The following is a 15,879-nucleotide window of genomic DNA, read 5'->3' as shown; positions in this document are numbered from 1 at the left end:
CAAGCAAGGGGATATATAGAAGATGGTACAGACTAGGGATGGACAAATTTGTTTATATTCAAATTCGAATGTTAGAACGAATGTTATTGTAGAAATTCGATTTACATAATAGAATGTTGATAAGAACGAATATTCTTAAAAATTCTATTATTAAATGTTATTTACAGTTTTCGAATGTTACTTTTGAATTCAAATGTCACATTCAAATTTGAATATTACATTTATACAACTCAGTTGTAAACTAGAAATATTATTTCAAATACGAATGTCACATTCAAATTCAAATATTACATTTATAAAACACAATATTAGACTAGAAATACTATTTTGAATTTAAATATTACATTTAAAAAACACAGTATTAGACTAGAAATACTATTTTGAATTCGAATGTGACATTCAAATTTGAATGTAGCATTCAAATTTGAATATTACATTTATTAAACACAGTTATAGACTATAAATACTATTTCGAATTTGAATGAATACATACAGTAGCTAAACATTCTATTATTCAAACAAATATTTTGCAATTTTATTGAAAAATTTGAAAATGAAAATTCGAAAATAGAATGTAGAATGTTATAAAAACATTAGAAATTCGATTTGAATGAACGAATGTATCAAAATTCGTTTCAAATTTTTAGAAACATTCGCCCATCCCTAGTACAGACTAATGTAAGGTACAAACAAATGAAGGTTAGGTTACAAGTTAAATTAAAGGGTTAATCAATGTTAAATCTAAGTATAGTCAACAGGATCCCAACATATACTGTAAACAAAATGTATATATATATATATATATATATATGTGTGTATGTTTGTAAAAAAAATATATTATAGGACCAAAATGTATATACGAAAGAAAAGAAAAAAAAGGTGGGAGAGGGGACTTTTTTAGTAAAAGTATAGACTTAGATCTACTAACATCATATTCTTTAAAATGCTTATTTTTGTATATCAAGCAAATGACACAGTATTAAGGATTAAAGAAAAGCCCTCTTCTTCATTTAGCACTACATAAACTTTATTCCACAAGGGGGGGGGTTGTAGGGGACCCCTAAACGTTATGGGGTTGATGATTGCATGTGGAGATCATCCTTACATATTTTACAAAGCAAGTTACAGCTCTGCAAATTATCTTATTCCAATTGTATTTGTCAACTACAGTTTTAACACTTTTGTTTTCCTTAACAGAAAGCCGCTGCACTAAATTCTATCATGTGGATAAGCAAAGTGCGTTACTGGGCAAGATATGCAAGGATGATGTGTGTCGTTGTGCTGAGGGTAAGACATAGGGCAATGAAGAGAATGGATGTTCCATAGATATGAGACATAAGTTAAAGTGACAAGTTGTACAGAAAGTTAAATATTCAGTAGTATAAAATGTAGGCCATAGAATAGGTAACGTGGGACTTACTGATGCATAGTTAGTAAGACAAAGCAAGAGAGGAGAGAATTGTTGTCTTACAGATAAGTGGTGAACAATTAGGAGCTCAGAGACCATTGGAGGCATGCAACCCCCTTCATATCAGCTGGTGAAAACAATGGTGACTCTTCTTCAGAATCCTCATTATCACAAAATACACCTTTACCAACTCTCTATTCCTCTTCCCCATCATATAAGAAATAGTGTGTTATATTGAGTAAAAGGGCAGATTATTGAAAGAGGTTATGTAATACACAAGAATGATTAGGAAGCTATTATATTTTAATAATGAATACAAAATATATACAGTATTTATTATTCTAGGATAGAAAAAAATCTGGGCCCACAGAAACAGATTTACAGTTATAAAAAAATAATAAATCTTCCAGAAAGTGGGGATCGAAGAAAATAAGTAAAGTATTTATATTATTTGCAGTAATAGTTCAGTATGAAGATGGCTATGTAACAAGCCATGTAAAGTAATGTTTTGGTGAAAGAAAAATATATACTTAGGGGCCGATTTATCAAGGGCCGAATGGCCCCTGATGCCCCTGTTTCCACGCGAGCCTTTAGGCACGCCGGAAACAGCAGTTATGAAGCAGCGGTCTTAAGACTGCTGATCCTTAACTGGTCTGCTGCCTCTGAGGCTGCAGACATCAATCTGCCCAATTCTATACGATCGGGTTGAGTGACACCCCATGCTAGCGGGGGGCGACATTGCACAAGCAGTTCACCAGAACTGCTTGTGCAATGTTAAATGTCAACAGCTTATGCTGTCGGCATTCAGCGATGTCTGTCGGACATGATACGCTACAGCATATCATGGCAGACAGACATTGATAAATCGGCCCCAGTGTCTGTGAGATTTGTAGCTAAAATAAACAGGAATAAATCGTATGAACTATGCAGAGCATAAATCGTAATTTAAGTTCACTGGATAGGCAAAAAAGCAAGAAATTTGTACTAAGAACTAAGTGTTTGGGTATGATAGCCTGGCTCTTGCTGCAAGTGGCAAGACTGCAGTATTAGACCCTCCCTACCCCCTGCAGGCTTTCTAAAATAGTGCGGTTTTGCCACTGGTGGGGAGACCATGCTATTGAATAAGAAACCCTCATAGAAAGACCATCGACGTACAGGGTATGTCACTGGTTATTAAGGGGTTATGGTACAATGCACTGAAAACAGCATAATTTGATTTGTATTAAGCTTAATATTCATATTTTAAAACACGCCGGCCTCCCCCTCTGTACTTGGCCCCGATTGCAAACTATTACAGAGCACAGAGCTCTCATTATTTGTTAGGGAGACTTCTCGCCACTCACAGGGACAGCTCCCTTTTATATAGAACTCCATGAGGGCTGCCCCTGCGAGTGATGGTGTGGAAAACCCCAGCTTGACTGGCAAATTTTTAAAAAACAAGGACTTAGTATATCGGATCCCAGAGCCCGCATTAAAGTAGAAGGTCTAAATGTGATTAAATACATTTCTGTTCTGGATTGTTCTATCTCAGACTTCCCTGACAGGACTATGACCTACAAGGGTCTAGATAACGAGCGGCGTGCTATCTGTTGCTTGCGAGCAATAAGGGGTATATTACAGCTCTTTGCTCTCATCGGAAATAGCCTGTGTACTATGAGTTAAAATTAAACACCTTTTCTTGAACGCAATTAAATTTAACGCACGTTGGCTTAGTGAGACTTCAGACCACTTTTTAACTGTTACGCAAGATAAAAATGTTGCACAAAACACATCAAAAATACATTGGAAAGTATAGTTATACTCATAATAACACTATCTAATACAAACTATTTTTAAAAAAATATTGCAAAAAAGTTATAAGGGCTTAAAGATATGATGTCTTAGGTGTTAGATAAAAACGCATGCAGAAGACTTTAACATAAACATACATACTTATACATGTCTATGTATATATATATACAGGTGGCCCTCGTTTTACAACGGTTCAATTTACACCGTTTCAGAATAACAACCTTTTTTTCCAGTCATGTGACTGCTATTGAAAAGCATTGAGAAGCAGTGCATTTATTAAAATAGCCAGTAGGTGGAGCTGTGTTTCAGCAAAGCCAAGCAAGCTGAAATTAATCAGTTTAACCAGACCTGAGCTATCGAGCAGATTTCAAAGGAACAAGATCTTCCTGTCTATAAATCAGTCCAGATTCAAATGCATAGAAAGAACTGTTTGCAGAAAAATGCAAGTGAAGTCTGTGTTGTGTGATTATTTTATTAGGTTTATAATGCTTTTTAGCAAATGTTTTTGTTCATTTAACTTAGTTTAATTATATATTCTGTGTTGTTTGATAATTTTATTAGGTTTATAATGCTGTTTAGCATTGAAAGTCTTCATTTCGAAGCTTTAAAAATAATGTATTAGGTGTTACTTATGACAATTTTGAGAGGGGCCTGGAACCTAACTCCCTCACTTCCCATTGACTTACATTATAAACTGGGTTTCAATTTACAACGGTTTCGATTTACAACCATTCCTTCTGGAACCTAACCCCAGCGTAAACTGAGGGCTACCTGTATATATATATATATATATATATATATATATAAAAATAAAATATATATATTGCATTGGAGCCCTTTGCAGTCAAGTAGAAGTAAAAGATGTTTAATCATATTTATGAGATATTCATGTTTAATATAGTGTTTTTGACATTCTAATGTTCTTCACCTAGGGGAATATGTTCTAAGTGTTTTTAAATAAATATTCCTATATATATCTGTATATATCTATACCTATATATAATCATATAAATATATAGGAATAGGTATAGATATATATTGTAAAAAAATAATAATATATATATATATATATATATATATATATATATATATATATACATATATATTTAAGAATAAATCGAACATATTCTGCTACGTGAAGAACATTGGAATATGAAATATTCATATTTCATGTCAGGTTAGCGCGAGTATGGATGTCTATGGGGGGATATGTTAACACAGGTTAGTGCTCGTGTGCAAACTTTTTACTTTTAACTTGTAATACAAATGCTACCCTACACACGCAAAAAGCGGAGTGCTAATTTGCACTCCACTTGTAAACTATCTAATAGTGTTTTATAAAAATAAATCCCTTTTCAAAGAAAAATATTGCAAAAGCCTAAATATCACAGTCTCACAGATATCTTAATGTCTTGGTCTTTTAGAGAACTGCTTCATGCAGCAGCAGATAGATGATGACATCACTGCAGAACTTCGACTAGAAAAAGCTTGCCAGCCTGGTGTTGACTATGGTAAGAGACAAGACTACAAGAACACTCTATTATATGGGAACTAGTGGGAAAGCCTGCCCAGAGGATAGTCTATTGTAGTGACGGAACCACCGAACCACCCTGCCATTTTCGTAAGGGCAGTCTATTGTGGTGACGGAACCACCCTGCCATTTTTGGAATCATCCAGGTGGATTCTTTCACCACCCTACCATTTTTGAAATCCACCTGGATGCAGCTTATGCTGCATCTAGGCGGATTCCGAAAAAAGCAGGGTTGTGAAAGAATGCATCCAGCTGGATTCTTTCACCACCCCTTTTGCTCGCTCTCCCCCCTCTCTTTTGCTCTCTCTCCCCCCTCTCTTTTTCTGTCTCACCCCACTATCTTATGATATCTCCCCCCTCTTATATGCTCTCTCCCCCCTCTCTTTTGCTCTCCCTCTCCCCCTCTCTTTTGCTCTCTCTCTCCCCTCTCTTTTGCGCTCTCTCTCCCCTCTCTTTTGCTCTCTCTTTCCCCCTCTCTTTTCCTCTCTCTCTCCCCTCTCTTTAGCTCTCTGCCCCCTCTCTTTTGCTCTCTCCCTCTCTCTTTTGCTCTCTCCCCCTTCTCTTTTGCTCTCTCTCCCCCTTCTCTTTTGATCTCTCCCCCTCTCTTTTGCTCTCTCTCCCCCCTCTCTTTTGCTCTCTCTCTCCCCTCTCATTTGCTCTCTCTCCCCTCTCATTTGCTCTCTCTCCCCTCTCATTTGCTCTCTCTCCCCTCTTAGTCTATGTGTTGTTAATAAAAAAATTTGAACTACAGACAAAAATAAACAAATTATCTAAAATAAAAAAATAAAACCTAATCCCTATGAAAATAAAAAAGCCCCCCAAAATAAAAACACCCCCCTAATCTAATGCTAAACTACCAATAGGCCTTAAAATGTTTTTTTTTTTAGGGCATTGCCCTAATTTAAACAGCTCTTTTGCAGTTACCAAAAACTCTATGTCCTCCCTAACAGTAAAACCCACCTCCCACCAAACCCCCCAAAATAAATAAACCTAACACTAAAAAACCTAAACTATCCATTGCCCTGAAAAGGGTATTTGTATGGGCATTGCCCTTAAAGGGGCATTCAGCTCTTTTGCTGCCCATCCCTAATCTAAAAAAAAATATATATATTTAAAACAAAAAACTGTCTAACCCCCAAAAATTTTAAAAATAAACATAAGTTTAAATTAAGCTAAAGTTACAGAAAATAAAAAAATCTAACATTACAGAAAAAAAACAAATTGCCAAAGTTTACAAAATTAAACCTAATCCCTATGAAAATAAAAAAGCCCCCCCAAAATAAAAACACCCACTAATCTATGAATAAACTGCCAGTAGCCCTTAAAAGGGCTTTTTGCAGGGCATTGCCCCAAGATAAACAGCTCTTTTACATTAAAAATACAGAAAGTCACCCCTAACAGTAAACCCCCCCACCCACCAAACCCCCAAAATAAAAGAACCTAACACTAAAAAACCTAAACTACCTATTGCCATGAAAATGGCATTTGTTTGGGCATTGCCCTTAAAAGGGCATTTAGCTCTTTTACTGCCCACCCTAATCTAAATAAAACAAACCACCCCAAAAAACACTTAAAAAAACACTGTCTAACCCCCAGGTTGGTACTCACCGTTCCTGAAGTCTGGCGGAGAAGGTCCTGTTCCATTTGGTGAAGTCTTCTTCCAAGCGGCGACCTCTTCTTTCTTCTTCCAGGAACAATCCGGCGCGGAGCTGAAGACCGATGACCGCGGAGCTGAAGACCGGAGACCCTGGAGCTGAAGACCGGCGACCCTGGAACTGAAGACCGGCGACCGCGGAGCCATGGAGCGTAGAAGATCCTCTTTGTATGATCGCCGCCGTACACTGAATAGTGAGTTCAAGGTACACGATCAAAGATGGTCAGCCAATAGGATTTCAGTAGCTCTCATCCTATTGGCTGATTTGTATTTGAAGAATCAAATCAGCCAATAGGAATTCAAGGGACGCCATCTTTAATTGCGTACCTTGAATTCACTATTTAGTGTACGGCATCGATCGTACGAAGAGGATCCTCCGCGCTCCATGGCTCCGCGGTCGCTGGTCTTCAGTTCCAGGATTGCCGGTTTTCAGTTCCAGGGTCGCCGGTCTTCAGCTCTGCGGTCATCTTCTTCAGCTTCGCCCTCTGCTCCACGCCGAATGTTCCTGGAAGAAGAAAGAAGAGGTTGCCACTTGGAAGAAGACTTCACCGCATGGGACAGGACCTTCTCCGCTGGACTTCAGGAACGGTGAGTACCAACCTGGGGGTTAGACTTAGGATTTTTTTAATTTTTGTTTTTTTTATTTAGATTAGGGTGGGCATTTTTTAAAATAGCTAAATGCCCTTTAAAGGGCAATGCCCAACAAATGCCCTTTTCAGGGCAATGGGTAGATTAGGTTTTTTTAGTGTTAGGTTTTTTTATTTTGGGGGTTTGGTGGGTGGGAGATTTTACTGCTAGGGGGGACTTTGTGTATTTTTAATGTAAAAGAGCTGTTTATCTTGGGTCAATGCCCTGCAAAAAGCCATTTTAAGGGCTACTGGTAGTTTATTCTTAGAGTAGGGGGTGTTTTTATTTTGGGGGACTTTTTATTTTCATAGGGATTAGGTTTAATTTTGTAAACTTTGGTAATTTGTTTTTTTATTTTCTGTGATGTTAGCCTTTTTTATTTTTTGTAAACTTAGCTTCTTTTTTTATAAGTTTAGTATTTTTTAGTTGAGTTAATTTGTGTTACTTTAGGGGGTGTTAGGTTAGGGGGCGTAGCAATTTAGTTATTTGCGTTGTGGGTTTTGGCGGTTTAAGGGGTTAATAGGTTAATTAGGTTTATTGCGATGTGAGGTTTTGCGGTTTAGGGGTTAATAGGGTAAATAGGTTTATTGAGATGTATGGGTTTTGCGGTTTAGGGGTTAATAGGTTAATTATGTTTATTGTGATGTGGGGGGTTTGCAGTTTAGGGGGTAATAGGGTAATTAGGTTTATTGCGATGTGGGGGTTTTGCTGTTTAGGGGTTAATAAGGTACATAGGTTTATTGCAATGTGGGGGTTTTGCGGTTTAGGGGTTAATAGGTTAATTATGTGTATTGCGATGTGAGGGGTTTGCGTTTTAGAGGTTAATAGGGTAATTAGGTTTATTGCGATGTGGGGGGGTTGCGGTTTAGGGGTTAATAAGGTAATTAGGTTTATTGCGATGTGGGTGGTTGACGATTAAGGGGTTAATTACTTTATTATTTTGCGATATGTGGGTTTGCGGTGTATGTGTTAATTCTTTGTGTGGGAGGTTCGTTCTTTTTTTGTTATACTTCGTGCGGGCGGTGTTTTTTTTTTTAATACACCATTTGCCTTAGCTGCATCCCAGTGGATCCCGAAAATGGCAGGGTGGTAAAAGAATCCACAGAAGGTAGATTCTTTCACCACCCGGCCATTTTCTGAATTCACCCCAGGTGAATTATTTTGGCTGCGCGTACAGCCAACATTCTGTTGGCTGCCTTGCGCTGCCAACATTCCATTGAGGATGCGTGCGCAACTGCCGACGGCGACGGACATTACAAACGCAATTATAGTATAGATAATTCAAATGAAAAAGTGTAACAAAACTACTTATACCATCTAGCGAACATGAGTTTATTAGTCTTTATAAGATTGATTTTTCTTCTAAATTATGCTTATTAAGTTGATCAGTTTCTTCAGTTACTTTACTGAGGAATCACCTAACGGTTTTCTTTATCACTTATTTCAATAGTTGATAATGCATTAAAGAAATGTGTTGATTGCTTCTTTCCACAGTGTACAAAGCCAAAGTTACAGCAATACAGCCTGGTGATAACTATGATACCTATGTGATGAAGATTGATAAAGTTATTAAAGAAGGTAAATCAATTAATAATAATGATGTATAAAGGAAAGTAGTGATCTTACTTAGGAGTAAATATATACTATTTGGGATGTCATCTAATGTGCAGAAGAAAATGTCAATTTTTCATTATTCTTTTGTCTCCAGGTACTGATGAGGCCCCTCAGGGTAATACACGTAATTTCATCAGTCATGCAAAATGCCGAAAAGCCCTACAGTTGAAAGTAGATTTTTTCTATTTAATCTGGGGTACAACCCTTGACCTTTGGAATCAGCCAAACGGGTAAGTGCTACAGCTGACAACCTGTTGAATGAGTGATGTTTGAGCATTACATGTGTGTTTTTATCTGGAGCAGCACACGGGGGGGTTTGAGAATTCTTACAATTTATTTAACTTATTTGCAGGGGTTAAACGCATAGACCTAGATGACAATTGGTGCTTTTGTGCATTAAAGGGATACTAAACCCATTGGGGTTTTTTATGATTCGGATAGAGCATGTATACTTTAAAGGGATACCAAACCCAATTTTTTTCTTTCATGATTCAGATACAGCATGCAATTTTTAGCAACGTTCTATTGTACTCCTATTATAATTTTCTCTTTGCTCTCTTGCTATCTTTATTTAATAAGCAGGACTCTAAAGCTTAGGAGCCGGCCCATTTTAGCTTCAGCAACCTGGATAGCACTTGCTTATTGGTGACTACATTTAGCCACCAATCAGCAAGCACTACCCAGGTGCTGAACCAAAAATGGTCCGGCTCCTAAGCTTTACATTTCTGCTTTTCAAATAAAGATAGCAAGAGAACAAAGAGAAAATTATAATAGGAGTACAATAGAACGTTGCTAAAAATTGCATGCTGTATCTGAATCATGAAAGAAAAAAATTGGGTTTGGTATCCCTTTAAAGTATAAAGCTTCAGTTAAAAGAGCTAATCATCTACTTGGATGCACAAAAGATAGTTCACCCTGTGCTAGTTATTGAGTTCCATTTGTATCCTAGCACATAGTAAGAAAAATTAATTTATTTAAAAACAAGATACTCAAATGGAAGATTATTCTGATGATTCTGCAGTTTTATAATAAGATATGACTAAAATAATAATTCTTATTTGGCTTAAATCTAAAAAATAGTTACTTAAAATTGCTTGCTCTATTTGAATCTTTAAAGAAAAAAAATTGTGTTTCATATCCCTTTAAGTCTTAGGGGCCAAATTATCAAGCTTCGAATGAAGCTTGAATCCCCTGTTTCTGCGAGAGCCTTCAGGCTCGCTGGAAACAGCAGTTATGAAGCAACAATCGGGCTGATTGACACCCCCTGCAAGCATTGCACAAGCGGGATTGCACAAGCAGTTCACAAGAACTGCTTGTGCAATGATAAATGCCGACATTGTATGCTGTCGACATTTAGCGATGTGCGGCGGACATGATACACTACATCGTATCATGTCCACTCGCACTTTCATAAATCGGCCCCAAAGTAGCAGTTACAGATATCTTTTAGTTATGGCCTGCTATGTTTTTACAGCTACTCTTACATCGTGGGGAAAGAGACCTGGATTGAGCGGTGGCCAAGTGAAAGAGAATGTCAGACTCCTGAATACCAACAGGCCTGTGATGATATTGAAATGGTAGCTGAAAACCTGGAGCTGGGTGGCTGCCCCAACTGATTGGGCTCATCCTAATGTCAATTATTAAAATCTCACTGTAAATTTCTTGTCATATTTTATACAACATTAAAGTGTATGCTTTCTGTCATCCTTGTCCTGTGGTTGGAATAACTGAGATAAATAAATGTAATATATGTATAAGTCTGTATATGTGTGTATATATATATATATATATATATATATTTATATATATATACTGTGTATATATATATATATATATATATATATATATATATATATCTAGAACAAACGATAACCGCTTTGAAAGTTTAAAAAATTTCAATATCTTTATTCCATATTTCTTTAAAAAAATTCAGCACACATGTAGATATTAAAAAACTGCAGGTAAATCCGTCAGTCTGACGCGTTTCGGCTGTCTAGCCTTATTCATAGACTTAATTTGACTTGGCACCTGTAGAGCTTAAATACGCTCCCTCACATTGTTATTGGATGACCCATTCCCCACAGTTTCTGAAAGCTGGAGATTTAAAGTAACAGCAGTCAAACACTAAGAACAGTGACCACCTATCACCTACCCAGAGGAAAATGTAAACTTCTACATATACAAATACAATTGCTTCATTTCTCAGGGAAATATATTAATATAAATATACACATACACATCCATAATTAATCTATGTATATTACTATACCTTAGAGTCATATTCATTCAGATATTTGATACCTGTACCAATTATTTCACAGAATTCATATGTGTATACTCACAAGGAAAATACTTGTGCTTCATTCTGAAAAAATAAGAACGCAATACAAATGTATAATTATACTCATTCAGCTACGTGCTTTTCCTCCTCATAATATGAAGTGTTAATTTAATAGAATAGAATGAGCTAATACAAATGCTAATTCTCTTGTATCTTCATAATGGATCTACACTGTTCAATATTTTTAACAATAATAATAGATCTCCTACAGATAAATATGATAGGGGAAATAACAAATAAATAGATGTATAAATTACCATTGGGACCTAGTGATGTCTATCAAGTGATACTAACTGTACCAACAATTGCTCACTCTTTATTCCCAAAAAATTATAATATCCCCATCTATATTCAGGCCATTGGGTTTGCGTGTCCTTAGCGTAAAGATCCAATACGCCTCTTTCCTAAAAAGATCACGTACCCTATTGCCTCCCCAAGGTTTTCTCATCACCAGATCAATAATCATCCAGCTAAATGTTCTTACATCGCCCTTATATTCAAATATAAAATGTTTAGACACACCTGTTGTGGGCCTATTTTTGTCAATACCATAGAGGTGTTCCTTAATCCTGACTCTGGTCTCACGGGAGGTACACCCAATATATTGTTTCTCACAACCAGTACATGTAACCATATATATCGCATACTCTGATCTGCAATTTGTGCAAAAACTGCAATTATATACCTTGTGAGTATTAGTGGATTGAAAGACCTTACCCATTTGCGTGTGATCACATGCTATGCAGCTGCGAGTGCCACATCTATTGTGTCCCTTACAAGTGATCCAGCTACTACCCTTACTAGGTTTTCTCAGGACGCTTGGGGACACCATATTCCCTATGGTTACATTTCTCTTAGATACAAATTTACAACCTCTCTCAATCACTTTTTTTAGGTGATTATCAGCTCTTAAGATAGGAAAATTCTTCCTAATAATATTACAGATACTGTTATATTGATTTGTATACTTAGTCACATATGTGATGTCACTTTCTTGATTCTGGTATCTTGTATTTTTCTTCTTTCCCTTTCTGTTTGTATGTGGTAGCTTAGGCTTAAGGAGATCTTCCCTGGATAAGCTATTTACATCTTTGTATGCTCTCATAATGCTCTCCTCAGGGTATCCCCGTGTTCTTAATTTATTAATTAGGGCTCTACTCTCCTTCTGAAAGGTATCTTCCTCTGAACAATTTCGTCTGACTCTAATAATTTGTCCCTTTGCCACCCCATAGTGCATATGTTTGGGGTGGCAACTCTTTGCATGAAGAAGAGAGTTAGCAGAAATTGGTTTAGTGTACAAAGACGTTGATATGTATCCAGTATTTGGATCTCCCTTAAGTGTTACATCCAGATAATCTATCTTACTTTGTTCAAAACAAGAAGTAAATTCTAAGCCCACTCTATTGTTATTCAAATGGGCAACAAACTGTTCGCTCTCTGACTTAGACCCAATCCACACGAACAGGAGATCATCAATGTAGCGTTTATAGCCCATCAATGATCCCCTGTATGGATTTCCCTCTGCATAGATGTGGGACAGCTCCCACCAACCCATGAATAGGTTGGCGTAAGCTGGGGCAAATTTCGCCCCCATAGCTGTCCCACGTCTCTGCAGATAGAATTTTCTTTCAAACTCAAAATAGTTATGAGTCAACAGAAAGCGAACAGTTCTTAGGATAAATTCTTTCAAATTTGTGTCATAGTCACTAAGGAGATCCATCATATCACTAATAGCCACTAAACCTTCCTTGTGAGGTATGGCAGAGTATAGGCCCACCACATCAATGGTGAGCCAACAATATTCTTCTCTCCAAGTGACCTTTTCCAATTGGTTCAACAAATCTTTAGTATCCCTCAAAAATGACGGAAATTGGCACACTAGAGGCTGGAGCAGAAACTCAATCCAATTGGACAGGTTCTCAAAAAGTGTAAAGATATGTTTAGTTGTTTTAGAGAACACTACTACTACAGCTTACTGCTTTATGCAGGACCACTCAGTCTCACGCCTTACCTCGGATTCCCACAGATTTAACTTAAGGGAACCCTGATATGCTCATTGATCTGAGGGTCACTACAGCAGGGTAGCTGAGTGAAAACGGAACCTTCACGCAACAATAACTGCTTGCAGCAGAAAAGAGAGTAAGTCTTATAGGAATGTAATTTCAACAGTAGTGAAAGAGTTAATTAGAGCAGGTGCCTTGATTCAAACACACAAGCAGTGAAAATAGTTTATGCAGCAGGCTTTAGCAAACATACTGAAATTCACACAGTACTTTGTTATCCAAATAAATCAAGCTGTGGGCATTTTGTAAACCATTCTTGGATAATGAATATTAGTTATTTCCAAACTTGTTCAGTCAGAGTATAAGGAGCTGTGTTTATCTCATGAAACAGATAAAGTTGAAGTTAAAGCAAACAGTTCTTTTCAAGCAGAATGGAGGTTATTTATAATAAAGATTGAAGTATGCTTAGGCAGTCCGTTAATGAGAGATGGTAGCAGTATGAATCTTTATCACAGTTATTTGTATGCAAGTTGGTAAGTTGCAGTATAAGTTTAGTGCATGTTTGATATCTGAAGTGAATATGAATCTCCAGCAAGTGAGAGTTTCACAGTTAACATATATAGCAAGCATAAGTGTAATGAAGTTGCAGAAATACACACAGTTCATACAATGCAATATATACAGACCGGTATTACAGGAGATGGCATATGAGCAAAGTAGTAATATATACAGACCGGTATTACAGGAGATGGCAATTGAGCAAAGTAATACTGTTACCAGACAGCAACAAGTCCCAGCGGTATCATAGTGATCCTGACAGAGAACCGCGGCGGGAGAATGTCGGGCGTGACGTCACACGCTGCAGGGAGTAGCTTCAATACAGGAGAGAGACTGACAAATCTCTGACTGAATAACCGGTGAAAATCTTCAGGCACAAAAGAGTATCTGCAGGTTGATTCAAGTGGGCAGAAACTCAGGGTGAGTTTAGAAAGCAATAAGTTGAAATACAAAGTTGTATAAACGGCTAGGTGTCTTCAGGAGCAGCTTGTCACTGAGCAACAAATTACCAAGCAATGAGTTCTGTTGGGAGGAGCCTTAAATAGGGCTAGTGAGTTCACTTTCTTAAAGGTACAGCGTGAAAAGAGATAAATCCCTGACAAAAAGAGAACCTATCCCCGATACTATTGGTCTGCCCCTCACATTGGTAATGGACTTGTGGACCTTCGTCAAGTGATGGAATATAGGAACAACTGGTTCATACACATATAGATACTCAAAGGTCGACAAGTCCATCACCCCTAGTTCCAGGCCATCATCCAAAAGATCTTTTAATAATGCCTGGAAATGAACAGTGGGATTTGTATGCAAGACCTCATAGAAATCGGTATCACTTAATTGTCTAAGTGCTCCATCTATATATGTACACTTATCCATCACTACAATCGTGCCCCCTTTTCTGAGTTCTTGATGACTATATCCTCTCTCTCTCTCTCTCAGTTTCTTGAGACCTAGTTTATCTTTGTTTGTAAGATTAGACCTATGGTGTTTGGTGTCATTCTTAAGTTTAATCAAATCCTCCTCCACCTTTCTGTGAAAAGATTCCAAAAAAGTGCATGTGTAAGAGGGTTTTAGATTAAGAGAAGTTAGTTGATAAAAAAAGAAGAACATTTAAATAGGGGAGACATTTAGGGGAGAAAAAGAATCATCAAGAGAATAAAGGGTGAAATGAGTGAATGCTATGGGGCACAGAGGTAAAGGTAGAATTTAAATAGTTATATGCAGTGAAAAGTTGGCAAGGCATACAAAGAAATGGTGACAAATAATTAAGAAAAAGTATAGAATAAAGACAAATGAGAAACAGATATAGAGAACATGGTTGAAAGAGCATACAAATATTTCTTTCTAATGACACGATGAGTCCACGGATCATCTAATTACTATTGTTAATATCATTCATGCCCAGCAGGAGGCGCAAAGAGCACCACAGCAAAGCTGTTAAATATCACCTCTCTTCCCTCCAAACCCAGTCATTCTCTTTGCCTATGTTAGAGCAAGGAAGTGGTAAAGTTAGGTATTAAAAAAGATTCTTCAAGCAAGATTTTATTTTTTTTAAGTAGTGCAAGATTGTGCTGCTTTGTCCTAGGGTGCAGCCGTAGTCCATATCAGTCTCTTCAGTAGAGCAGTGGTGGCTTTCAAGGAATGGGAACTTGTGGGACATCATTTTCACTGCGCCTCCCATGTAGTTTATGTTGCCCTAACTCCTAAAGCCTGAGTAAAATTTCTCAGTTTTTATCTCTTTTTCCACAGGTCCATGTGAGGGAGAAGACCTCTCAAACCTAGTGAGCTGCCTTGCTGCCTGGCAGATTTATGAGGTAAGTGCTGACTTTATTTTTTCTGGGCACTTTATTCACTAAGGAACACATGAATTTCTCCTATATATTTGGGGGAACATATAAAGGCAGTATTATTATAGCAGGCACTGGGGCTGAGGAGGTTAATTAAGGCTCAGTTTGATGTGGTTTCACTTCTCCCGGCGGCTTGACTTTAGAATATGCCGACCGGGAGGTTAATTTTTTAGACGCCTACGATGGGCGGGGCTAACTGAGGCGACAGTTTGCTGTTGCGCGCCATTTTCCCCTTCACTTCCTGTGACCGGAGGGTGCAATAGGTTGTGTCAGATAGCAGCCTCAAACAGGAAAGCGCATAATAAGACTTAATGCTGCGCTTTTAGGACAGTAACGATTTTTTGTGTTTTCATTTTTATCAAAAGTTTAAGGGTTTTTTTGGTAATGTGTTCCATTGTGAGTCAGAATGGACCAAGAGGCCCTGCTAAATGTTACTTGTTCTTTATGTTTTTATGCTAATGTGGAACCACCAATCCCTTTCTGTTCCTCATGTATTGAGAGAACT

The 15,879-nt window shown here is 37.4% G+C and overlaps 1 protein-coding gene across 2 annotated transcripts in view; it reads left to right on the top strand.

Annotated features, from left to right (window-relative positions):
- Positions 1–10,329, top strand: part of LOC128663755 (A.superbus venom factor 1) — a 114,714-nt gene extending 104,385 nt beyond the window's left edge. For both annotated transcript variants that reach the window (XM_053718240.1, XM_053718241.1), the window contains exons 37-41: positions 1,198–1,287; positions 4,624–4,710; positions 8,506–8,589; positions 8,720–8,855; positions 10,100–10,329. In XM_053718240.1, the coding sequence (XP_053574215.1) occupies positions 1,198–1,287; positions 4,624–4,710; positions 8,506–8,589; positions 8,720–8,855; positions 10,100–10,241 (539 nt within the window). In that variant the 3' untranslated portion in view covers positions 10,242–10,329. The remainder of the gene's footprint in view (positions 1–1,197; positions 1,288–4,623; positions 4,711–8,505; positions 8,590–8,719; positions 8,856–10,099) is intronic.
- Positions 10,330–15,879: the final 5,550 nt, after the last annotated feature.

The sequence above is a fragment of the Bombina bombina genome, chromosome 6 (assembly GCF_027579735.1).
Source record: "Bombina bombina isolate aBomBom1 chromosome 6, aBomBom1.pri, whole genome shotgun sequence".
Lineage (NCBI taxonomy): Eukaryota > Metazoa > Chordata > Amphibia > Anura > Bombinatoridae > Bombina > Bombina bombina.
Note: the sequence above shows the minus strand (reverse complement) of the source record. Positions and strands in the feature narration are given on the sequence as shown.